Source organism: Ruditapes philippinarum, unplaced genomic scaffold (assembly GCF_026571515.1).
Source record: "Ruditapes philippinarum isolate M1 unplaced genomic scaffold, ASM2657151v2 ctg2694_1_1_1_1, whole genome shotgun sequence".
In the NCBI taxonomy this organism is placed as follows: domain Eukaryota; kingdom Metazoa; phylum Mollusca; class Bivalvia; order Venerida; family Veneridae; genus Ruditapes; species Ruditapes philippinarum.
Window position 1 is genome coordinate 101,572 of NW_026852897.1, and position 27,525 is coordinate 129,096.

The 27,525-nt window shown below is 30.8% G+C and overlaps 2 protein-coding genes and 1 long non-coding RNA gene across 3 annotated transcripts; 2 read left to right on the forward strand and 1 right to left on the reverse strand.

Annotated features, from left to right (window-relative positions):
- Positions 1–5,024: 5,024 nt before the first annotated feature.
- On the forward strand, positions 5,025–9,099 carry LOC132727588 (uncharacterized). The gene is made up of 2 exons (XM_060713146.1): positions 5,025–5,177; positions 8,107–9,099. The coding sequence occupies exon 2, from the start codon at positions 8,134–8,136 to the stop codon at positions 8,653–8,655; it is 522 nt and encodes a 173-aa protein (XP_060569129.1). The 5' UTR covers positions 5,025–5,177; positions 8,107–8,133; the 3' UTR covers positions 8,656–9,099.
- On the reverse strand, positions 5,498–7,637 carry LOC132727596 (uncharacterized). The gene is made up of 3 exons (XR_009625378.1): positions 7,446–7,637; positions 6,841–6,941; positions 5,498–6,427 (listed from the first exon to the last, which is right to left on the reverse strand). It is a non-coding gene; the product is annotated as an uncharacterized LOC132727596 (long non-coding RNA).
- An 8,108-nt stretch (positions 9,100–17,207) lies between the features above and the next one.
- Positions 17,208–27,180, forward strand: LOC132727603 (uncharacterized). Its single transcript, XM_060713165.1, has 7 exons — positions 17,208–17,550; positions 20,346–20,403; positions 23,813–23,973; positions 24,343–24,399; positions 25,006–25,144; positions 25,568–25,655; positions 25,946–27,180. The coding sequence occupies exons 1-7, from the start codon at positions 17,514–17,516 to the stop codon at positions 26,288–26,290; spliced, it is 885 nt and encodes a 294-aa protein (XP_060569148.1). The 5' UTR covers positions 17,208–17,513; the 3' UTR covers positions 26,291–27,180.
- The last annotated feature ends 345 nt before the right edge of the window (positions 27,181–27,525 follow it).

Sequence of the window (27,525 nt, forward strand, 5' to 3'; positions counted from 1 at the left end):
TGATCTGTCGTGTAAACATAAGGTTCGGAAGATGTACATAATTTAAATTAGGATAAAAGAAAATGAATAACTGCACTGATCCAGGTAACCCTTTTTATTTAAGTAGATTATGCTTTAGTAAATGAGTAAGAATATTCAATTCAGACAAAGTTGAAAAGGGTGAAGAAAACATACAATTTTCAATGACTTGATATCATTAAGACTGTATTAAAGAATGCCCACTAGACATATAGGCAAAATAAAAATCGGTTTTATTTAAACTGTACGGGCTTTTAGATCAGGATTGTCGCCTACCAATAATAAAATGCAAAATTTCGTGAAAAACGGGACTGTTAAAGATTTTTTCAAAACAGAAAAAGTCTATTAAATATACTGTATGGAATTAAGTGAAAGAAAACAAATCAAATTCAATGGCAGATAACTCAAAAATTAGATCGACGATCCAAATTTTTCACTTGAAAGTTTCTTTTATCATATTCTAAGTTCATTCAAAATTAAAAAAAAAAATATAATCTATAAATTAGTTTTCTCATTCTGCCTATATATGACTATATGATTAAAAAAAACTGTACCAAACTTCCTTAACAATAATGATTTATGAACGTAATTTGTAGGACGTGTAAGATAGTTGAGTATGTAAATATGCACAGCATAGATATTATTCGGCTTATCGGTTGTACTACTATTCAAAAGTATGATATTGATGAAAGATTGCATTAATTCTTTATAGCACGCGTGTCTTTAGGGATCATAGCTAGGGTTAAGCTAAAGACAGTACAACAGCTTTAATTCATTTTAATACATATTCGATAATGGTGGCATATTTCTGTCAGGAATGTTAGTAAACATCTAATATGGTAATTAAATATCTGATTCAGCGGTAAACCGTCTAACATGACTTTGCAAGGGATATTTCCAAAGTAACTGAAATTAAACTAGTAACACACCACCAGTAAATGTCCATTTATGTCCTGGTTCTGACTATTGGCTTTTGACTGGTTAAAGAAAAAAAATTTGTTTGGGCCTGACTTATTTCCCCTTCCCAAATTCTAGTTACTGCCCTGACTGGCGGGCTAACTGACTGACTAAATTAAACTGTTTTGGTTTTAACTGACGGGTTTTCCCTGACGGGTTGACTGATTTTTTTTGCTGAGGGTCAACTAACGGTTTTGGCCCTGACTAATTGACTGGTTGACTGACCAGTTGGTTGGCTGTCTTTTTGGCTGACTATGTAGTTGACTGGCTGGCTGACTGATTGACAGACTAGTTGGCTGACTATCTAGTTGACTGTCTGATTGGCTGACTGGTTGGCTGACTGGTTGACTGACTTATTGACTTGACTGACTATCTAGTGGACTGGCTTGGCTGACTGATTAACTTTGGATTTGGCTGCTTAATTGACTGCGCTTGACTGCACTAGTTGGCTGACCTGATTAGTGACTGGACTGATTGTTTGGCATGTCTTTTTTTGGCTGACTATGTAGTTGACTGGCTGGCTGACTGATTGACAGACTAGTTGGCTGACTATCTAGTTGACTGTCTGATTGGCTCACTGGTTGACTGACTGGTTGACTGACTTATTGACTTGACTATCTAGTGGACTGGCTGGCTGGCTGGTTGGCTGACTATCTAGTTGACTGCCTGCATTAACTGGACAGACTGAATTGGCTGACTGGTTTTGACTGACAGTTGGCTGAACTATCTAGTTGAACTTTCTGATTGCTGAACTGACTAGTTGGCCTGACTATCTAGTTTGAACTGTCTGTATTTGGCTGACTGGTTTTTGAACTGCGACTCCTATTTGGCGACTTATCTAGTTGACTGTCTGATTGGCTGACTGACTAGTTGGCTGACTATCTAGTTGACTGTCTGATTGGCTGACTGGTTGACTGACTATTTGGCTGAACTATCTAGTTCTGTCTGATTGGCTGACTGACTTAGTTGCGCCTGGGACTATCTAGTTTGAACTGTCTGATTGGGCTGACTGGATTGATTCTGGAACTATTTTGGCTGACTATCTAGGTTGACTGTCTGGATTGGCTGACTGTTGACTTGACTGATTCGGTTGGCTGTCTTTTTCTGACTATTGGTATTTACTGGCTGGGGCTGACTGATTGACAGACTATTGGCGCTGACTATCTATTGACTGCCGATTGGCTGGCCCTTGACTGATTGACTGACTGATTAATTGGGCTGTATAATTTGGCTGAACTTAATCTAGTTGGGAACTGTCTGACTGGCTTGACTGACAGATTGGGTTGACTGGTTGTCTTACTTAGTTTGGCTGAACTGGTCTTGACTGGACCTGGATTGGTTCTACTGGTTGACTTTCTGATTGGCTGGTTTAATTAACTGACTGGGTGTTTTGGCTGTCTTTTTGGCTGGACTAGCGGGTTTTGACTGTCTGATGGCTGGCTTTTTAAACTGACGGGGTGTTTGGCCGCTTATTGGCTACTATTTAATTAAACTGTCGCTTTGCGGTTAAATTAACTGTTTGGGGTTGAATTGGGCCCCCTAAATTTTGGCGTGTTGGCCTGAATAAATTTGCAAAAACAGTTTTGATTGGTGACTGACTAAACCAAAATGGTTGGCTGAATGATTGGCTGTCTGATAGACTGTGTGACACATTGACTGGCTGGTTGACTGACTGACTGATGAACTAGCTAAAAAAAAAGGGGGGAATTTTTAAAAAAACCCCAAAAAATTGCCCTTTGGTTTTGATTGAAAATTTGGGGGTTTTTTTTTTAAAAAAAAATTTTTTTTTAAAAAAAATTTTTTTTCCCAAAAAATTTAAAATTAAAAAATTTTTTAAAAAATTTTTAATTTTTTTACCTTTTTAAGTTAAAAATTTTTTTTGAAAGATTGGAAATAAATTTTTTTTTTTTTTTTTTTTTTTTTTTTTTTTTTTTTTTTTTTTTTTTTTTTTTTTTTTTTTTTTTTTTTTTTTTTTTTTTTTTTTTTTTTTTTTTTTTTTTTTTTTTTTTTTTTTTTTTTTTTTTTTTTTTTTTTTTTTTTTTTTTTTTTTTTTTTTTTTTTTTTTTTTTTTTTTTTTTTTTTTTTTTTTTTTTTTTTTTTTTTTTTTTTTTTTTTTTTTTTTTTTTTTTTTTTTTTTTTTTTTTTTTTTTTTAAATTTTTTTTTTTTTTTTTTTTTTTTTTTTTTTTTTTTTTTTTTTTTTTTTTTTTTTTTTTTTTTTTTTTTTTTTTTTTTTTTTTTTTTTTTTTTTTTTTTTTTTTTTTTTTTTTTTTTTTTTTTTTTTTTTTTTTTTTTTTTTTTTTTTTTTTTTTAAAACCCCTAAAAAATTTTTTTTTTAAAAAAAAAAAATTTTTTTTTTTTCCCCCCCGGGGGGGGAAAAAAAACCCCCAAAAAAAAAGGGGGGGTTTTTTTTTGGTTTTTTGGGCCCTTTTTTTTTCCCCAAATTTTCCCCTTTTTTTCCAAAATTTTAAAACCGGGGGGAAAAGTTTACAAAAATTTTTTTTTTTTCCCCAAAAGGGTTTTTTTGGGTTCCCCAATCAAATTTTTAAAATTTTTTTTTGGGGGGGGTTTTTTTTTTTTTTTTAAAAATTAAATTTTTTTTAAAAAACCCAAAAAAGGGGGTTAATTTTTTTCCCCCCCCCTTAAATTTTAATTTTAAAAAACCCCCCTTTTTTTTTTTTTTTTTTTTTTAAAAAAAATAAAATTTCGGTTTTTTAAAAATTTTTTTTTGGGTTTTTTTAAAAAAATTTTTTAGTTTTTTTAAAAACCTTTAATTTTTTTTAAAATTTTTAAAAAAAAATTTTAAAATTTAAAATTTTTTAAAAAAAACCCCCTTTTTTTATTTAATTTTAAAATTTAATTTCCCCAAAAAAAGTTTCCCCAAAAATTTTTTTTTTAATTTTTTTAAAAAAGGGAAGGGAAAATTTTTTTTTACCGGTTTTTTTAGGGGGTTTTTTTTTTTTTTAAATTTTTTTGGGGGAAAAAAATTTTAAAAAATTTTAATTTCCAAATTTTTTCCCAAAAAAAAAAAAAAAAGCCAAAAAAAAAAAAAAAAAAACCCTTAAAACCCCCAAAACCCCAAAAACAAAAAAATTTTTAAATTTCCCAAAACTTTTTTATTTTAAAAAATTTTTTTTTTTTTTTTTTGGTTTTTTTTGGGGTTTGGAAAGGTTTTTTTTTTTTTTGTTTTTGAAACAAAAAATTTTTTTTAAAAAAAAAAACCCCCAAAAAAAAAGGGGGGGGTTTTTTTTTGGGGAAAAAATTTTTTAAAATTTTTTTTAAAAAAAAAAAAAAAAAAATTTTTGGGGTTTTTTTTTGGGGGTTTTTAAAATTTTAAAAAAGGCCCTTTTTTTTTAAAAAAAAAAAAAGGGGGTTTTTTAAAAATTATTCCTAAAAAAAAAAAAAAAAAAAAAAAAAAAAAATTTAAAACCCAAAAACCCCCCCTTTTTTTTTTTTAAAAAAAAAAAAATTTTTTTTTTTTTTTTAAAAAAAAAGGAAAAAGTTTTTTTTTTTTTTAAAAAAAAAATTTTTCCCCCGGGGGGGAAAAAAAAAAAAGGGAAAACCCCCAAAAAAAAATAATTTTTTAAAACCCTTTCATTTTTAAAATTTAAAAAAAACCCCCCAAAAAAAAACCCCCCCCAAAAAATTTTATTGGTTTTTTTTTTAAAAATTTTTTTAAAAAAAACTTGGGGGAAAAAAAAAAAATTAAATTTTTTCTTTTAAAAAAAGGGTTTTTTAAAAAACCAAAAAAAATTTTTTTTAAATTTAAACCCCCCAAAAAAACCCCAAAAATTTTTTTTTTTTTTTTAGCCCTAAAATTTTTTAAAAACTTTAAATTAAAAAAAAATTTTTTAAAAAAAAGGGTTTTTAAAAAATTTTTAAAAAAAAAAAAAATTTAAAAAATTTTGGGTTCCCCCAAAAATTTAAAATTAAAATTTTTTTTTTAAAAAGTTTTTTAAAAAAGTTTCCTTTTTTAAAAAAACCAAAAAAAAAAAAGGGAAACTATTTTGGGGGGCCTTAAAAAAAAAAAGGGATAACAATTAGGGATAACAAACTACAATTCACAAGTCAAAATTTCTGTTTCAGAAAGTTACAGTTTCTAAAATGTTGTGGATCATCACAAAAAAGTATCTTACACAAGGAGGAGCGCTGCTCGGACAGCAGGGAAGTTACAAGATCTAACGATTACTCCGAAATAGATGAGGTCAGAATTCGTAATTCAAAACATTCATAGTGTCCATCATTCAATTAGAATTTTCATTAATGATATATTAAAGGCCTGAAGGGTCATAATGGCTTTCGGGTTTGATATGACTATAAAGTGGAAGGAAAAAACATCGTGTTCATGATTCTTGAAGTTTAGAGAAAACAAGGCACCGTTCTCAGTGTGATAGAATCCTTCAAAACAACTAATTGCATCTATTTGTGATACATATTTAAACAAAGTTACATTTTGCACTCAGATAATCTGTTTTATTACTTAAATCTTTATTATTTTCATCAAAAGCATACACTGTAAATGTAAATGTTCAAGAATAGAACACATCTTGAACGCCTATTTGCAACAGATATTGAACGCCAAGACGCGTTCCATTTCTTAATACTAGTGTTCAACTATTGACTCCAACCGTTCATATACTAGCGCCTTATGAACATCTAGGGTTCAAATTTTAACGTTGACGTTAAAATCTTAACACCAAACCATTCCATTATAGAACATGTTATGAACACTCAGGTGTTCTACTTTTAAATGCCAGACGCGTTCAATTTCGATGCAACAGATATTGAACGCATAGAACATGTTCAAAATTAGATATGTTAAAAGTTAGAACACTGATGAACACTTATGTTAACATTTGAACACCTGATAAAACAACAGATCAAAGAATCATATTGAGATTTTTTAATTATTCTTTAGTTATTCACAATAACAAAATGAATAATGTTATCCAAAATTTCTTATTATTTTCTAACTCTAAGCCTGGTAAGCAGTTGTAAAGTAAAAAATGAAAAGATTTTAAGATTAACAATTATGATCAAAATGTAAAAAATTAAATACTGTTTTACAAAGTTCTTTCAGTAACTTGTTTGTACATGATAACATGAATCTTGCGTTTCATTTCAGACCACAAAAATACGAGTAATCACACAGCAACATAACCTGTCTCTCAATATCCTAGCATTGTTTCACGTATTGTTATTACATGTTGTATTTTTATGTGTTATATTCTTGTGTGCGTGAATGCAGTCTTCTTAACATAACACATGAATTAAGGATAATTTCCTAAATTTCTTCGCAAATACAAACTGCTGCGAGAGTACATAAACAATAATCAATATTCTATGTCGAAACACCAAAGGACAGTTGCTCCCCTCTGTAATGTATGTCATCAGTTTGTGCGGGGTGTTTTCATTTGTCTCCAATTTAGCAGGAAAATCATATTCTTCACTATCCTGGAAAACATTAATGGAATTTATTAACATGCTGGTGATTTAAAGGCTTATAGTTGCTTCCTATGAGATAAATCATTCTTTACAGTTCTGATATAGAGAATAACAGCCTAAGTGGTTGACATACATGTATATAATATATATATTATGTTTAAGCATTATCTAACAGTTTATCACCAGATTCAAGTCAGATTATCTTAATATAATTCTGACATCACCAGGGCCATGCACATTCTCACAAAGTCGATTTAAATCCGTAGCTACGACTCTTGTACGACACAATTTATTTGTGACACAATGTCAGGCCATCTTTGTAACAGTTATGGAATGTAAAATGATTTGATTAACAATAAAAGCTCATTTGGAAATGTAAGAATTTAAATATTATCAACCTAATATTGTTTAAAGAAACAAACCTCAAAGATCTGTATGGAAGTCTGGAACAGTTTCTGTAGATCTACAGTCTATAGTTCAAATCTTTCATCACTGCTTGAAACAACACTACTTACTCGCTATCCTATTAAAATATAAAGCAACACAATATATCATACAAAGATACACAATTTCTAAAGAATTCATTAAAATTTGCATTTAAATAGATCTAACCCCGACTACTCATAAAAAATCTACAATATCACATAGAGCTTCTCCTTGTATATAAGGAGACACGTTAATAACTACAACAATATGACGACTTAGTTCTTTTCAGAAAAATAAAATAATTATGGATAAAAAAGAAAGCTAAAGAAGTAAAAGTTAATACCGTTTTTTTTTCTTCAATTTTAGTCATTGTTAAAATTGCGTTTCGCAAACGCTTACTTGTTGTTGTTGTTGTGGTACTTGAATGACGTCAGAAATTGTCACAAATCTATTTTTAGAAACGTTCTCAATTAGAACATTCGATGAACGCTACTGTTCATATCATGTTCCACTTTAAAATGTTTTAATTATTAAAGCACCATTACTTGTTAAATTGCGTAAATGTAACCCCAACTGACAATATATTGACCAAAAAACTCACCCAAGTAGTCAAACACTCAAAATCTTTCATGTTGTCTAGTCAGAAGGACTACCATTGAACACTGACGTTCAAATGATAAGTGTTCAACTCGTAAATAGAACTCCTTTTCTGAACACAGGCATTCAAAATATAAACGCGCAATGTTCCAAAATTGAACAAGTGTGAACGCGTCCGGTGTTCTCCTCATTTACAGTGTACGTTGTGCCTAAGTCTCCGTGGCATATCTTAGTCATACCCACGTTTTTCGACTTAAACATGGTGCTGTTGCCATGTAATATTCATTCGCATTGTGTTTTTTCAAATTGAAATACATGTAATAAAAAAAATATATTGGTAACAATAACGCAAATGATAATGTACATACGAAAAAATATAATCTAACTTAAAGATATTTATTTGTAATATAAGCAGAAACAGTATACTTTACAACATTTGAAGATAATTATTTTGTGTTAAATGTTAAGAAATTGTGAACTATTTACGATAAAGATTATCCAGTAACTAGATGGCTGTTAGTCATAAAAAAGGAAGTTTTATATTCATAGATTGTACATTTTACTGCTAAATCCGGAAGTAAATATATCACACATTTTCTCATAGTCAGATAGATATTTTACTAAACAATAGTGAATACATGGTATTCATATGTTTTCTTTTTCAGAAAGAGACATTTGATTCACCAGAACAAATGGCCGCCAATAGAACAAGTTCTAATAAGGAAACGAGACAACGGTATGAACAATGCTCAGTGGGAAAACAAACGCACAAATACTCTGATCTTGATGACAAAACTTCCGGTAAAAATACCGATAAAAAGACGACGAACCACAGTTATGAGCCATTTGCGCCCGGAAATCTAACCAAGAAACAAGAGGACACAATTGAAAATCATGACTATTTCATTCTTGAGCCAGGGTCAGACAAACGCTTGCCAGTTAAACCATTAGAATGCAAAACGGAAACCCTTGAGCGAGATCCGGGTCACGTGTACTTTATACTAGAGCCTGGAACCAATAGAGTGAAACCAGTATCACAGTATTTTGCCGACAATGAAGCCAGGGATTCGAATTACCAGGACTCCGGGCACATATATTTCGTTCTGGAACCCATGGCTGAGACAAATGAATCCGAATCACTTGCTTACGCAGTGAATGACGTTGCGACTAATCCATCCTACTTCATTCTTGAAAAAACCGAACGTTACGCTTAATATAGAAATGATCCCCCATCCATCTCTTCCCAGGCATTGATCGACCAATCATGGAGGGAGCATATTGTTCTTATCATGTCGGTTTGAATGTCTCTCCATGGATGAACTATAAAATTGAGATTCATACATGGATACAACATACCACTGGGTGTGAGCATCTTTTTTGGCATACTTTAATATGACATTAATCCTTAAATTACTGTGGCTGACATACAAAGAAAACAATGCTACTTTAAAAAAATGTTTTGACTTGTCTTCTGGAAAAGGCCATTCCTCCTATGTCAATACAACTTGTGATCCAGCTCTTTTGCTTTTAAACAATTCAAAGTAATCAAACATTTATTTTATTATTACTATGGCTGACATCTGTTGGATATTTTATTCTGTTTCTTTATATTGTATTTTTGTCCATCCAACATGCCCCATTAAAGCAAAAAATACCAAGTGACTATTTCATGTTTGTGAGAAAATCACGTTTAAAGATTTGAAGTTCCATATCAAATTAGGTTTTAACAACCTAACAGAGCAACTTCACATATATTTAGATAATATTTGAATGTATATGCTCAAAAAGTTAGAAAGCTAATATGTTACTAATAAGTGATAATATATCAATTAAATGAATTGTTTCTTTTTGCACTAATAAGTATTTTGACCGAGGTACCATGTAATGAGTTTTAACATTTGCTGTAAAAATATATCACAAAAAGGTACCATATATCCCGATAATATTAACAAAAAGCATCATTTGGTTACAGTTTTATTATATCTGAAACTAGACGTTTCGTATCATAACATAACTTCATATCTTGTTCACTTTTTGGCCACTGATAAGAAATTATGGCAATATATGACTGTGATTTTCTGGCCAGTGATATAAGAGTACACCACTGAGATTGACCATATCCAGGCGTTATTTCTTTGCCCCTTCAATAGTCGAATAAACAGAATCACACTCCATCTGTGAGTGAACGATACAAGGAATTTGTGCCTGATCAACATTATATTTGGAACTTGTAATAGAAGAGAGTCACGAATTGATGGTGATAAATGTGAATATCAACACAGTCTATAGTTTCGTAAAACTAAAACAACTAGCGATTTATGGAATACATTTTTTTGTAATTTACGGATTGGTTTCTGTTTTGTATCCCGCATGAATCTGAAAAATATAGCACTTCTTTGACGTGACCACTCCAGCTTTTCATTAAGCAGGTAGCTATTTCACATGCTCGTCTTTTGCAGTTGATTTTATCCCATACATGGCATACAACAGTTTTTTCTCCTAAGAAATATACTGCAACAGAGTTTCCTTGAGTAGTAAAGCTCACTCACTACTGAGAAGAGGGCTGTTACGACGGCCTCGAGATCAAAACATGCAACATAAACGCATCTGTCGCTTTTTGCTCTAGCTTTAATATATTTAGCCTTTTCTTCTTATGCATTTTCCTTCTGTTTTTGTTGTCCAATATATGCTTCCTAGAGCTCACCATCTAGTGTAACTGCTGCTTTTTTTCTATTGCACAGTGTATATAATTAACATTGGCATTTCTTGTGTTTGTAAAGTGATAGGTTGTAATTTATAACTAATGGGCAAGTTATCTTCACACTATTATCATTCTTCAGTTAAAAGAGAAACAATACTCTGGGATACATTGCTATATTTTATGTCCTTATCAACATCTATGTGTATTCATAAACAAACTAAAAGGTACCAAGCAAACAATGTCTTATATAAAATAATCTTTTAGATTGTAAATTATTTGTGTGCAGAAAAGGGCCATGTGGCATATGGTTCCTTTTTGCATAAAAATAAGTGCTCCAAAACTTATATTGTCATTTAAAGCAAAAAGGTACCATGTGAAACTTGGTACTTTTTTGCTCAAAATGGTATGCATATGGTACCTTTTTGTACTTTTTTACATAGCCTTATATGTCTGTAAATAAACAGGATAAAACAGAAATATTTCTACAGATTAAAGATTACATTAATACATAATGGAAAATGTTAAGTCATTTTTGGCCAAAATGTTGCTTGGTACCTTTTTGCTTTAATGGGGCGCAACACATGTGACTGGAAATTGGAGAAATTCATACAACAATTTAAAGTTGTCACAGAATGTGTATAATGCACATCGTTTTTGTTCCCACTTTCTTCATCCTCTTCCCGTACATGCTTAAAACTATTTTTGGGTCTATTTTTATGGAACATTATTTGGTCAAAATCATTTTCGCTTTTTTATCCTGGCTTGCAGCGCGTTGAATATATAGAGTCAAATTTGAGGGTAATGTATAAAGACATGAATATTGCTTTACAAATTGTTTTCATTAAATAAAACAATAGATAATGTCCTTGAACTATTGCATGACACCCTACGCAGAGATTGCGTCTAATACAGTCCATCGATTTATCTTATTCGATTTTTTTTCCATAAAAATAAAGAAGTAAAAGGTTGATAACATTTTTGGATAATCCCGATTTGCTGCAGTTGTGAATTCAAAGGGAGATAATTCATTTTGTATACCGATAACCTAGTCGAATGACACGAATTTTGTAACTTTTATTATGAAGCATGCAATTTAAATATCTCTTTGCAATATACCAATAAGCCTTTTAAATGGCGTAGGTACTTGTATTTGCTGTGTCACAAAAATACTATTGTTGTTGCGTGACTCTCTAGAAATCATTATGTTTCATATTTTCATAAAAATTGTATTTGCTGTGTGACAAAAATACTATTGTTGTTGCGTGACTCTCCAGAAATTTTTATGTTTCATATTTTCATAAAAAATATTTGATTCACTTGAAAAACCTGCTTAGCTGATATGTAAAAAAATAATCACTGTATTACAATTCTGTTCACAATAAATTATTACATAATACAGAAATTCATTTTTAATGGTGTTTAATATAATTAGTTATAAAGGTGTCAACCGCATTTGGTTTAAAGGGACTCCACTGAGGTTGGGTCTAGATTTTTTGGCATTAATTTTCAATTTGATGAAGTTCTTGACCAATAAATTGTATGTAAACTTTCAGATCATTTGCTCACTTCATTTTTCACACTGTGTATTTCTCATTGCATATAACATACTATGTATTTCTAATTGTATATAACACACTGTGTATTTCTCATTGTATATAACATATTGTGTATTTCTCATTGTATATAACACACTGTGTATTTCTCATGTTATATAACATACTGTGTATTTCTCATTGTATATAACGCACTGTGTATTTCTCATTGTATATAACACACTGTGTATTTCTCATTGTATATAACATACTGTGTATTTCTCATTGTATATAACACACTGTGTATTTCTCATTGTATATAACATACTGTGTATTTCTCATTGTATATAACACACTGTGTATTTCTCATTGTATGTAACATACTGTGTGTATTTCTCATTGTATGTAACATACTGCGTATTTCAAATTGCATATAACACACTGTGTATTTCTCATTGTATATAACATACAGTGTATTTCTCATTGTATATAACATACAGTGTATTTCTCATTGTATATAACATACTGTGTATTTCTCATTGTATATAACGCACTGTGCATTTCTCATTGTATATAACACACTGTGTATTTCTCATTGTATATAACATACTGTGTGTATTTCTCATTGTATAAAACACACTGTGTATTTCTCATTGTATATAACACACTGTGTATTTCTCATTGTATATAACATATTGTGTATTTCTCATTGTATATAACACACTGTGTATTTCTCATTGTATATAACACACTGTGTATTTCTCATTGTATATTACACACTGTGTACTTCTCATTGTATATAACATACAGTGTATTTCTCATTGTATATAACATACAGTGTATTTCTCATTGTAAATAACATACAGTGTATTTCTCATTGTATATAACACACTGTGTATTTCTCATTGTATGTAACATACTGTGTGTATTTCTCATTGTATGTAACATACTGGGTATTTCTCATTGTATATAACACACTGTGTATTTCTCATTGTATATAACATACAGTGTATTTCTCATTGTATATAACACACTGTGTATTTCTCATTGTATATAACACACTGTGTATTTCTCATTGTATATAACACACTGTGTACTTCTCAGTGTATATAACATACAGTGTATTTCTCATTGTATATAACACACTGTGTATTTCTCATTGTATACAACATACAGTGTATTTCTCATTGTATATAACATACAGTGTATTTCTCATTGTATATAACATAATGTGTATTTCTCATTGTATACAACATACAGTGTATTTCTCATTGTATATAACATACAGTGTATTTCTCGTTGAATATTACATAATGTGTATTTCTCATTGTATAAAACACACTGTGTATTTCTCATTGTATATAACACACTGTATTTCTCATTGTATATAACATATTGTGTATTTCTCATTGTATATAACACACTGTGTATTTCTCATTGTATATAACATACTGTGCATTTCTCATTGTATAAAACACACTGTGTATTTCTCCTTGTATATAACATACTGTGTGTATTTCTCATTGTATAAAACACACTGTGTATTTCTCATTGAATATAACATACAGTGTATTTCTCATTGTATATAACACACTGTGTATTTCTCATTGTATACAACATACAGTGTATTTCTCATTGTATATAACACACTGTGTATTTCTCATTGTATACAACATACAGTGTATTTCTCATTGTATATAACATACAGTGTATTTCTCATTGTATATAACATACAGTGTATTTCTCATTGTATACAACATACAGTGTATTTCTCATTGTATATAACACACTGTGTATTTCTCATTGTATACAACATACAGTGTATTTCTCATTGTATATAACACACTGTGTATTTCTCATTGTATATAAAATACAGTGTATTTCTCATTGTATATAACACACTGTGTATTTCTCATTGTATATAACATACAGTGTATTTCTCATTGTATATAACACACTGTGTATTTCTCATTGTATGTAACATACTGTGTATATTTCTCATTGCATGTAACATACTGTGTATTTCTCATTGTATATAACACACTGTGTATTTCTCATTGTATATAACATACAGTGTATTTCTCATTGTATATAACATACAGTGTATTTCTCATTGTATGTAACATACTGTGTATATTTCTCATTGCATGTAACATACTGTGTATTTCTCATTGTATATAACATACTGTGTATGTCTCATTGTATATAACATACTGTGTATGTCTCATTGTATGTAACATACTGTGTATATTTCTCATTGCATGTAACATACTGTGTATGTCTCATTGTATATAACATACAGTGTATTTCTCATTGTATGTAACATACTGTGTATATTTCTCATTGCATGTAACATACTGTGTATTTCCCATTGTATATAACATACTGTGTATTTCTCATTGTATATAACATACTGTGTATGTCTCATTGTATATAACATACTGTATATTTCTCATTGTATATTATATGTTATTTTGGTTTTGGAGTGATATATGTGGATATATTACCTGCTAAGATTTTATATCACCCGAGCCGTTAGGCGAGGGTGATATTTTATCTTGGCAGGTAATATATCCACATATATCACTCCAAAACCAAAATAATAATTTTATTACCCTTCCCCTGCGGAGTTTAGACGATTTTTTAAAAATTTGTTGTTGTTTCAAATGAAAAGTCTAAATAAGATTCCCTTTAGGGTACCCCTTCATCACAACATGACGTCACATAAATACATGACGTATTTTTCCTGTACCTAACGAATGTAAACAAGAGAAAAGGAGTCGTCTATTAAAATTAATATCAAGCTTTCACAAGGCCATATTTGTTTTCAATACTGATGAGAATATGTATCATTACTTTACTTTGGTAAACATTTATCATTTGACAGTTAAAAAGTGCTTGTAAATCGGAATTTACACCGCGTAAAATCGAACCGTACGCGCATCACCTCAGCGCATGTTGTTTACAACGTGGGGTACCCAACGGGGAAATTTAGTGTGTATATTACCCGTCTGGCTCGGTAATATCAATTTCTTTCGGGGTGATCAATAACCAATCAAAAATGCGGAAAAAATCTGGAAGGGTAATAAAACATACCGTGTATTTCTCATTGTATTTAACATACTGTATATTTCTGATATTATATAACACACTGTGTATTTCTCATTGTATATAACATACTGTGTATTTCTCATTGTATATAACATACTGTATATTTCTGATATTATATAACACACTGTGTATATCTCGTTGTATATATAACACGCTGTGTATTTCTGATTGTATATAACACACTGTGTATTTCTCGTTGTATATATAACACGCTGTGTATTTCTGATTGTATATAACACACTGTGTATTTCTCATTGTATACAACATACTGTGTATTTCTCATTGTATATAACATATTGTGTATTTCTCATTGTATGTAACATACTGTATATTTCTTATTGTATGTAACATAACTGTATATTTCTGATTGTATATAACACACTGTTTATTTCTCATTGTATATAAAATACTGTGTATTTCTCGTTGAATATAACATAATGTGTATTTCTCATTGTATATAACACACTGTGTATTTCTCGTTGTATATATAGCACGCTGTGTATTTCTGATTGTATATAACACACTGTGTATTTCTCGTTGTATATATAACACGCTGTGTATTTCTGATTGTATATAACACACTGTGTATTTCTCATTGTATACAACATACTGTGTATTTCTCGTTGAATATAACATAATGTGTATGTCTCATTGTATATAACATACAGTGTATTTCTCATTGTATATAACACACTGTGTATTTCTCATTGTATATAACACACTGTGTATTTCTGATTGTATATAACACACTGTGTATTTCTCATTGTATACAACATACTGTGTATTTCTCGTTGAATATAACAAACTGTGTATTTCTCATTGTATATAACATACAGTGTATTTCTCATTGTATATAACATACTGTGTATTTCTCATTGTATACAACATACAGTGTATTTCTCATTGTATATAACATACTGTGTATTTCTCATTGTATATAACATACAGTGTATTTCTCGTTGAATATTACATAATGTGTATGTCTCATTGTATATAACATACTGTGTATTTCTCATTGTATACAACATACTGTGTATTTCTCGTTGAATATTACATAATGTGTATTTCTCATTGTATATAACATACTGTGTATTTCTCGTTGAATATTACATAATGTGTATGTCTCATTGTATATAACATACTGTGTATTTCTCATTGTATACAACATACTGTGTATTTCTCGTTGAATATTACATAATGTGTATTTCTCATTGTATATAACATACTGTGTATTTCTCGTTGAATATTACATAATGTGTATGTCTCATTGTATATAACATACTGTGTATTTCTCATTGTATATAACATAATGTGTATTTCTCATTGTATATAACACACTGTGTATTTCTCATTGTATATAACACACTGTGTATTTCTCATTGTATATAACACACGCGTATTTCTCATTGTATATAATTCACTATGTATCACTGACTGTATATACGTCTGTTTGTCACTCACTGTAAATCACCAAAAATTGTTGAAATATCACCGTTTATCACTCACTAAGAAAACTTTTTAACCATGTGGCACGTACATGTTAATTTTTCATTGATATGAAAATATTTCTTACTTTGCAGGGCTTTAGATATATTTTATTCTTGCTGTATACGAACTTGAGGATATTTGATAGCTTTTTGCTTCACAAAGACAATACCTATAATCATTTTTAAAGAAACCCAACAAATCCTTATATTCTAACAAGGGATCGCAAAAACACCCGTTTAAATATAATATTTTAACTCTATTAATCTATTTGCACTCAGGTGCATTTCATTACGTCCGTGTTTTGTTTTACGTCAAGTGAGCATGACAATCCGGAAGTTGTATTTACAACAATAGATGAATGAAAACGTATTAATGCAAAAGACCATTGCAAACAGATCCCCACCACAAGAAATAGGTGAAGTTTTGGCTTTTGTCCCCGGTAAAGAGCCCATCATGCGGAAACATTCTGAAAATGTCCCCATCTAAATACCGACTTTTACATATCCATGGCTATTTTGGCACTTATAAAACGACCTACAGCAATACCTTACAAAGCGTGGATTGGATGAAGTTAATGGCTCCACTTATTACCCCTGCACAGCCCCGGGGGTAAGGGGTCTGTGTGACTGTTGACTTGTGCGTAATTTACGCGCCTTCCATACGTCTTTAAAAATATGTCAGTATTTAAGGATTTTTTTTATTTTATTAATTTTTTTTATTTTATTAAAAAAGTAGTATGTAATTTTAGAGGCGTGTTGCTTTTAACATGAATAGTTTCCAATTGATTTTATTAAATCAGCTGAAATAGTATATGATAGAGAAAACAGAATGTGTCATGCTGTAAAACATTGTCAACCCATGCGTGTTTTATATTTTCAATAGACCGATAAACGATACCTAAAAATATACACATGTGCTTTTTATATTCGAGTTGTTCATGCGAGATGTTTACATGAATAAGAAAATGGGTCGTTATTTTAATTTTCTTTCAAAAAGAAAAGGCTATTTGTATTGTTCTAGGAAATTTGGATCGGTCTAAAATTACGAAATTCGTGTATAGTGTAGTTATTGTTTATAGTATTTAAGATATATAAAGACAGGGGTCAGGATACTTAGTTACAAGTACATTTTTTTGTACCTCAATTACACTCTTCCGGATTAGGAAGTACGTAAAGAAAATATTTACGAAACATTTTTGTACATATCAAATCAGTGATTTATTTTATTGTAAGGATTAAGGATGAAATATTCATTGACACCGGATGAAATGAGGAGCAGTAAGTAATATTATATCAATAAATATTCTGTCCGTGTACGAGTACGTTTTGTTAACAATATGACTAATTTCCGTATCATATAAACAATTATAGTTGTTACCCCATTTGGGCTCGAACTTTCTGTCCCAGGGTTGAGGGGCAGATACCTTAACCACTTGATCAACTTTCTCATTATTGATATATTGTATACTTCCCATTATGTAAAAATAAACCACGAGCGTAACTGTATTAAAATATTATAATCTTAATATTATAAAAACAACGAGTGATATATCTATCTTTCTTTTAAACGTGCATCTCCGTGTATACGTGCATTAATATTCGTGAGAATGTTTAGATCTGTTTACGTAGAGAGATATTATCAAACACAAAACTAATATTCACTATACATTGTATCATAGTTTGGAGACCTTTCTGTTGAAAATATGTCAGGGTTAAATCGTATACATATACATGCACAGTGCGTTAACTGGAGTGCGGGTATTAGTTACCCGCACTCTAGAGCATGCCCATTGATTGGCTCATTTTTGCTGGGGTTTACATATTGTGACGGCAGTGAAAGTGAAAGCGACAGAAATGTCATATTTAGATGCTCGTTCATTGGTTCATTTTTGCCGGGATTTCATATTGTAACAACAGGGAACGTGTTTTTATGTTTGACTATGATACAAAAGAGAAAGAACACCAAAACACTCGGTAATCTGATTAATACTCGGGGGCTACGCCCCCTCGTACAAATCAGATAACCTCGAGTTTCGGTGCTCTTTCTATTACTTGTACAATGTATTTTCAGAAAAGTTAAAGGATAATACATGTATTTATTATTTGTATCATAGTTTGGAGACCTTTCTGTTGAAAATGTGTCAGGGTTAAATCGTATACATATACATGCACAGTGCGTTAACTGGAGTGCGGGTATTAGTTACCCGCACTCCAGAGCATGCCCATTGATTGGCTCATTTTTGCTGGGGTTTACATATTGTGACGGAAGTGAAAGTGAAATCGACAGAAATGTCATATTAAGATGCTCGTTCATTGGTTCATTTTTGCCGGGGTTTCATATTGTAACAACAGGGAACGTGTTTTTATGTTTGACTATGATACAAAAGAGAAAGAACACCAAAACACTCGGTAATCTGATTAATACTCGGGGGGCTACGCCCCCTCGTACAAATCAGATAACCTCGTGTTTCGGTGCTCTTTCTATTACTTATTACCCTGTCTTATCCGCATAAAATAGAGGTATACCAATTATATAAGGTAGACTGCTGTGTTAAACAAAAAAGTTAATCGACCGTATAGGGTATAATATCATTTGAATTTCGCTATCAAAAGATACCCTTGGAATAATTTACGGTCAATGCTTGGTCAGGAATACAATAGTTATTTTACATGTTTTAAGATTAACAAATACAGTGAAACATGTAGACATTGGCATCACATAAAACACTGTGTTTTGCTATCAAAATTACGCTAAATTGGCTGTAACTTTGTAAGTAATTGTATTAAGAAACTGTTTCAATTGTTAATTAATGTAATAACTTATTATAAATAAAACGTTCCAACACTAGACATGTATGTGACCCCAAATGAACAAAAGAGTTAAAGGGTGACAATGAGAGGTCTTGTGTTAAACACTTCCAAATTAAAGGCACAATAACCCTCAGAAATGAATAAATTAGAAAGCGCAAAAATGAATGTACTAGCTACCAGCTGTTTACGAATAACCAACTACCACCTTTTTCATGTTTAAATAGTGGTTTAGAGCATGTTAGATACTAATTACATGGAGAACGTAGCGATAAATGTGAAAACATGTAGTTTGTTTTGATAAGTAGTAAAATGTAAACAAAGTAGTATTTTGACTTCCATACAAAATACTGATTCACAATAACTGTACTTATTGCCAAACAGCATCAGATGAAAAAGATGTTTCAGGTAATTGGCCAATGAGTTACTTCAAGGAAACTATAACAGAGCACCAAACATTAAACGCTTTGAAACCATTTTTAGGCATAATGGACCTTTAAAATCACAATAAAGACACTTTTAAAAGCTATACAGTATCTACCCTAATTGACAGTGTCGTCATTTTTTTCAGTTGCTTATAGTGCCCATTAGGGTAGATATATCTTTTAAAAGTGTCTTTATTGCGATTTCAGTGACGGTTTATAAAAAACTGCATGGGACAGAAAACCTAAATAAAAGACGGGCCCGATAGTATTTTCGTTCATACTTCTAATGAGATAAAGTATAGAAACCTCTCATTCTAGTTAGTTACCCAAACGAAGAATGTTTCAACAGGAAAAGTCAGTTTTTTTTACCGAAATTGAAACTGTGTGTTTTACGGAAAGAAATACACGTAATTTTTTTCACATCCGGGTTCCTCACTATAATGAGAGGGATCTTCACTTCCTCCTAAAAATAATGAAATATTTAAAGATTTTTATTTTACAAGAAATACAACAACTTCAAATTGCTATACGGTCTCCAAATTGCTATACAGTCTCCTTTTGAATGTAAAATAAAACATACTTTAAGGTTTTAACGTATACACAATAGGAAAACACTCTCAGAACATCTAAAAGTCAAATTGCCTAACTGTACTAGGAAGTAAATGTAAAATCTCATGCTTATTTAAAGCGATTATTCGCCGATTTATTGAAAAAAGTACTTTAGGCCATAATTTCATGAATAGTTTTATTACAGATAAACAAACAGATGAATGAAATTTATACGAAAATATAAATTTATGCGAAACAACCTTGAGAATTAATAATTTTTGTATGTTTCAGACATGTCGAGTTGGTCATTGAAAGGATTTGAAGATTTTAGTGCAGAATCAATTTGCAGGTAATTAATATTGATATTTCTTGCGTATATCGTGTGTATGTAGAACTACCGATTTTATTTTCAGTCTGCAAAAAAGAGATTTATTTCTGTATATTTAAAACAAAAACAATTTGAACTTTAAAAAAGTCATGAAAAGAACAACTAAGTTCGTCACTTATTCTTTTGGTGTGAATTTAAATCTGCATGCCTTAAGATATTTCAAGAGAATCAAACTTATGAAAAATGTACTAAGAGTTTAAGAAAAATAAATCGATTCAAGAGTCAATTATTTTATGTGTAAGAGCTATTTTTGCTTATTTTGCTTTATTTTTTTGTAAGTTACGTGGATTGTAAGCGTCGTTTGCAATGTGTAAATTAATAACTTTGTTCACTTCAAAATATTTTACTTTTAAAAACATTTTACAAATTTTCATTAAAATAAGCATAAATCATAAGGCATGATGCTTTAAGTTTACAAAATATTTAAATGTAATTTTGATTATCATGCTATGTTTAACTGATGTGCGAGTATCAAATATAACATTTCAAAGACTAGATTTTACGAGTCCTCACAACGTGGGTTTGAATGTCAGATAGGGACGTCGCAACGTGGATTTGAATGACGGATAAAGGGGACGTTAATTCGTGTCGTATGTGGAAGTTATCTGACTAATTTACGGAGTTGCGCGGAGTGCTTTAACCCCAAAATAAATCAATATTATTATATATAGACCGTTTTACGACGCGGTCCGTTGCTATGAAAAATCGACCGGAATTAGAATTTTCTCGCGCATGCGCAATCTGCGTAGGGCAAAAAATGCTTCGCCCTACATAGAAATATAGTAGAAGTTCATAGACAATTCCGAGTTAGTTCAAGGTAAACGGTAGAAAATTATATAAAATAGCTTTTTAACAAATAAAGAAAAGATGACTTTATAGCTTTGTGGCGGAGAATGCAATAAAAAGGCTTGGAAAAGATATTTGTTTAAGAATTTACGATCACGGACCTGACACTGAGATCATTTTTTTAAAGAAGATGTGGAAATATATCTATTAGCAAATGAAAAGTCAACTTATTTGCTGTTGAAATAGTTCATTTAAAAACAAAAGAAATTATATAACATGAAATCGAGATTAATTATCATTCAGAAAAAATATCAGAACAGGTGATAATGCATTTTTAGTGTTCAATATACCTGATTATATCCTTTATCCGATTTGCCTGTGATGCAAACAGAAAAATTTAAGTCACATAAATAGATTTTAAATAATTTTTTTTTTCAAAATCTTGAGAAGTTAAGATGGGTTGTTTGGAAAAGATATAACACACATTTTATCCGCTTCTTCGTAATACATGTTATTTTTAATAATGCACGTCACACAATTTTTCTCTTCTCAAAATCCATAAACATTGATCGGTATATTTAAAAGTTACATAAATTACCATTTTAATAAGCGTAACTGATTAACTATATCATACTCTTTTCTTTTTGGTACTTATTAATCTTTTTGGTGTTTGGTTTATAATTGGGTAGAATAATGCACGGGGCACGAGATTTTCATGAGTATTTTCGCGGTTTTAAATCATTCGAGGTTTACTACACAGTTCGCAAGGTTCACCAAATTTCTTAAAAAATTTTAAATTGTTTATTCATGAGGAGACGGTTGATACTTGTTATATACATTAATAGAATGTTTTATAAATGAATATTTCAAGTTAGTTGACAAAGATGGGATTTTACAATGCGACTTATCAATAATTGTATCGAGAGGAATTGTCAAATTGATTTATTTTGCTTAAAGTTTTATCTTGTTAAGTAATTCTTAATACAAAAAGAATGTTCGGAAAGCAGGGGGCGGAGAGAGCCTGTTCGCTGGCCAGAGCTTTGGATTCTCCCTACCTCCCCCCTCTTAAACTATAAATTAAAAAAAGAATAATAATAAGAGTTGGGGTTGGGGCAGCCGCCTCGCAGCATATGATTAACCTGTGTTTCCGAATATTTATTTTAGAATGGTTGTTTTTCGTTTTGTAGGTCCCATTTCATAGTATTGATCCATTGATTTCAAATTCGTCAGATGAAGTATGTTTATAGTTTAATTATAGTCAACATTGTTCATGTTGTTGCTATTACAGAAGTATTTAATATATTTATTTGAACGTATGTACTAATTAAGGCGTTCCTTTGATATGTCATTATGTTGTGCAATGTATTGATGTAAAAATATGCATATGAGCTTTAGTAAACCCACTTCTATTGAACATTATCTGGGTTTTCTTATTTCTTGGTTTGTATTATATGGTTTAGGAAAGAAATAATTTATTTTCGGACGAACGAATTGAGGGAGAAAATAATGATATTTAAACATCCCGGTTGAATGAACAAACGTCCGCGTGCCAATCTGTTTGACACTTGCCGCCTGACCAATCCAGTTATTCAAAGGAAGTGTACAATACAAATTGCGTAATATTATGTAATACAGGGGTAATAAAATTTTATCTTTAACACCCTGCTGTTTCAATTTAAATTACTGATGGAAAAGTCGAAACAAAGACATGTGTGTGCCCGTTTTGACCATTGAATTATTACTCCCGCACATTTTCGTAGATCTGTTAAAAAATAAATTCACGTTTTCAGTACTTACCGCCTTAAGTCATCCCAAAATTAATATTTTTTGGGTGACATAACATGAAATCGCATCTATTAAAGCCTTAAAGTATGATAAACTGTAGACATCGTTATTGCTTTTTGCCCTACGCAGAATGCGCATGCGCGAAATGCAACATTCGTTGCTATGGAAAATCGTATTGTAAAAAGGTCTATATCATTCCAGGGTCTATCAAATAGAAAGACCCTGATCATTCTTATGAGAAAAATGTTATTATACCACTCTTTTTGTAGGAAGCTTTAAATGTTGAATAATTCAAAAACCATAGACCCTTCTTGGATAGAGTAAAACTATATAGTTAAAAGGAGTCATGTTTTTAAATTGTCTTGAAAAAAAAAAACATTTAAAAGTGAAATATTGTAAGTAAACAAAGAAAATAATCTACACATTGCAAACGGCACTTAAAATCCATGTATATTACCAAAAAAGAGGTCAAACTATGCAATAATAGCCATTACTAGTAGAAATATGGTGATAAATACTGCAAAATCAGTCATTAATCACACATCACAATTATTACTTGAATCTTGAATCTTTTTTACTTGAATCTTGAATCTTTTTACTTTTCTAAAAATCTTAGTTTATTTTTCTCAAGTTTGATTTCCTTGAAACATATTGGCCTATCTGGAGGCATGCAGTTTTGAGAGCAATTCGAAAGCTAACACAGGGGTAAATTTTCTGGAGCTTTTCTACCAATCAACCAAGCCGCTCTTTACAGCCAGTTTGGAAAGTTTGATTTATATAATATGTTTTCTTCTTTAAGGAGTTCAGACTTTGTGACACGAAATTTGGTAACGCCGGCAGTAGAAGCCACAGTGCGTCTTTTCCTGAAGAACTGTACACCGGAGTCGGAGCCAATACTTGCACCAGACTGGTCCTTGTGCACGCCGGAACATGACTTCGATTGTAAAAGTATACTTTCGTGTAAGTATGTTTACTTGTACTTGTGGGTAAATTTCTCACTTTTAATGTCATATCATTATCTAAAATAGACTGTGTAAGAATAACTAGAAAAATGACCATGGTTATGCTTTTCCCCAACATATTACGGAAGAACTATTCCTTAAAACATCACTGTACGTGATAAATTTATACGCTTATAAGACTAAGATAAAATTGTGCTGTAGAAATGATACTTCAAACAATTTGTGATAAACTAAATTTAATTTGTTCAACACTTATTACATACGTACTCGTATTTTTGATAGGATGAAATACTTGTTTTCTGAATAATTTTACCGTCTTTTTAAATTTAAAGCATCAAGTTATAAAATAGCTGTTTCACCATTTCAGACACAAGCCTGTGTAAATCTTATCGTGAATCTTCAAGTTGTGTCTATTCTACAACCAGTAAGATTTTGTTCTTTTCATAATAGACCTTTCCCCAACCTCTTTAAAAAACAACCTTATTTTTTATAATCAATCACATTATTTTTATGATGGTTCCCCTCATACAGTAGTTTAATTAACTTATCCCGTTTATAGTTTTGAATAACTATACATGCAGAGGCAGTTGATTATGTTAATTGAATAGCTTCAAATATTTGTCATATATGCTCTATATTCTCTATGAAAGGTCAGTTGAAGAGTCATTGATATTCAGAGAAATATCATATTGTGTCATTTTCATAACTAATTATAGCTCTTCAATCTCTTACAGAACAGTACTAATTACGTAATTTGTTAAAAATGCACCAGGATTGTTGAAATCGCAACTTTTCGGCCATTTCTGTGATAAATGTTATTCGGCTATGTAGGAAGGATCCATTTCAGTGCACGAAAATTGGTGATTAACAAAAGCATGTTTTTGAAACCGGTTAGATTATGAAAAATGTTTGTAAGATAAAATTACTGAGCACAGTTTCAAAACTATACTTTCTAGTAAGCCAAGAAATTAATAAATTTTCTTTTACTGTGGAAAAATACAAGTATTAACATACTGTACAATATTTTCAGCAATGAAGTCTACCTCCATGGAACAATTGATGAATGACACTACAGGTGTCCTAATACTCGTGGGGCTCGTGTTTATAGGAATCTTACTGGGCGTGGCTTCAACAATTGCAGTGTGTTTAATTTGGCCGCAGACTCATAGGTTTACAATTCGCGTTCCATCATTTCTTAATGTTGGTTTCGTAACAATAGCTTCATTTGGAAATAGTGAAATTTTAAATGATGTATTTACATTAAAACTTATACTATTGGCATTGCATGTAGGAACGACATATACAAATTTGTTGAAGGGCCAAACTAAATTATAATGATTGCAATGATGATGATGATGATGATGATGATGATGATGATGATGATGAAAAATGATAAAAAAATGGCACTGATAAAAAGACAATTTAATCTCTGATTTTATAATAAGACACATACGAAAACTTAAGATAAGAACCCGATTTTATAACTATTAATCATACATGCATTTTAGACCCTTTCATTGGCTGTTTATATCATCGTCTTCCAATAGTTAACAACACATGTATTTAAAGAATTGTAGTTATCTTTATTTCAGATGGGCGAACTCGAAATTACGGAACACGGAAGATTACGAGAAGAAATTTAGACAATCTGTCACCAGTGATTATTATACAGCCATTGACGTTAGTAAAATATCATATATATCTCATTTAATTTTGAGGTTTTAAATACAGTTTTGACAGAAACTTTGTACCAAAATGAATGCCATTGAAGTGATATACAAAACATCAAAATGTATAAATTTTGATAAAATGTAATATTATTTAGATTATAATCATATAGTACTAAGGAACCACTTGATTTGGTGTGAGTTTAAAGAAAAAAATACTCACGAATATATCTTTTTATTAAGTGTGAATAACTTGTTTATTAAAGTCAGTAAAAAGTTACATTTTGTGTTTGTCTGTTTCAGAACAACATCGCATTGCAGATACGGCCGCCGCCACATACGCCTGTTTTAACTTCATCATCGTCGGGAGACAAAAGCCAACCTCTCACGCGTCTATCAGCAAACCGTGATTTTGAGGACACTAACTACACTGATCCAGCAGCGATAGAGACACGTACACCGTACTCTGGTGTACAACCAGGAACATCGGAAGAGTTTCCCGAGATAAATGAAGCCGACGAGACTTATGAACCCCTAAGTAGAAATAATACCCACAATCAGAGTCACAATTACGCGCATATTGACCAAAAATCACCAACCTCGCCGACTAGTGAACATTCATACTTTGTCTTGGAGAAACCCACTTGAGAAATCACTAATTTAGATCACTGACTATTTGAGAGTATTTATGTACCAAATATTTGACAGGGTATAGGACAATTTAAAGGGCTTTGAAAGTAAATACATGTACTTCGAAACTTGTGCTTTGAACGGATATCTTTGAAACATTGGTATTAGAAGTTTACGAAAAAAAGTGATTGCGTATATTAATATCAGCTATTACTTGAGCTTAAGTATTCATTAGTATAATTAAAATGAGTTTGTGTCCCATTGAGACTTCTTATTGTGCATAACAAAGTATTATATCAGAGAACTAAATTGGCATACACGATGTTCAGTTCAATGTCATAAATAAAATGATACATATAATTAAGAGCTATACAAGCTTGGTTTTTGTATCTTTTATACAAATAGTAAAATAATTCTGAAATATATTTGGTTAATTGTAAGAAACATACCCCGTCACTCGTACCGTGTGTATTTGGTTTTGCCACGACATGGGTTTTCAGTACTACATGTAATTACATTACCGTGGAATTTTTATTATTGCGTCTTAAGATTGCCCGCATAACGAGACATTCTTAACACCGCACTGATTACTCTTAAGCCCCTATCTGAAATATGGCGGAAATAACTGAACAGTTACGAATACAATGTCAGACAGTAATTATATATGTGTTGACAGTTTATGAATGTTAAACTTAAACCGAAGGTGTAAAAATATAATGATTATTGTGTTTTCTTCAACATGCAACATGAAAATTGTATAATATATTATATGTATTTATGAAAAAATGACAGAAATCGGGTAATTGATTGCAAATTGGATATTATTCACTCCTTTTTAGTTATACTTTTTTATGAAAATTGTACATTAATTTTGTTATTTTATCTGATGAATAAACGCATAATAAGTATTTGTAACAACCATGTTATGTTTTAGCTTCCACCATCGTTCTCCTTTTGTATAATGCAATATTGTATTTTCATTTATCAATATAGTCGTCAAAGACGCAGCATAAACAATGTTAAGATGTGATTTTTCTCCTCAAAAAATGACACGTTAAACACAAAATTAAGGATGATTGTTTTTGAATTAATTATCGTTACAAGGTTGACGAATTTTATGTTTCTTAAGATACATCTTACGTTTACAGCACAAATTAGCATTTTGTTATTTGAACGGATAAATAAGGACATGTCATCTGCTATGCCTCAAAACAGTTTAATTGGTTTAAGGTGAAACTATTTGATATTTCCAT

Bases quoted from the DNA above. Each gene is read 5' to 3' on its own strand.
- LOC132727588 (XM_060713146.1), top strand. From the start codon at position 8,134: ATGGCCGCCAATAGAACAAGTTCTAATAAGGAAACGAGACAACGGTAT.
- LOC132727603 (XM_060713165.1), top strand. From the start codon at position 17,514: ATGAAATATTCATTGACACCGGATGAAATGAGGAGCA. The intron at 23,974-24,342 runs GTAAGTATGTTT...TCACCATTTCAG, and splicing joins TTGTAAAAGTATACTTTCGT to ACACAAGCCTGTGTAAATCT. The intron at 24,400-25,005 runs GTAAGATTTTGT...CAATATTTTCAG, and splicing joins TTGTGTCTATTCTACAACCA to CAATGAAGTCTACCTCCATG.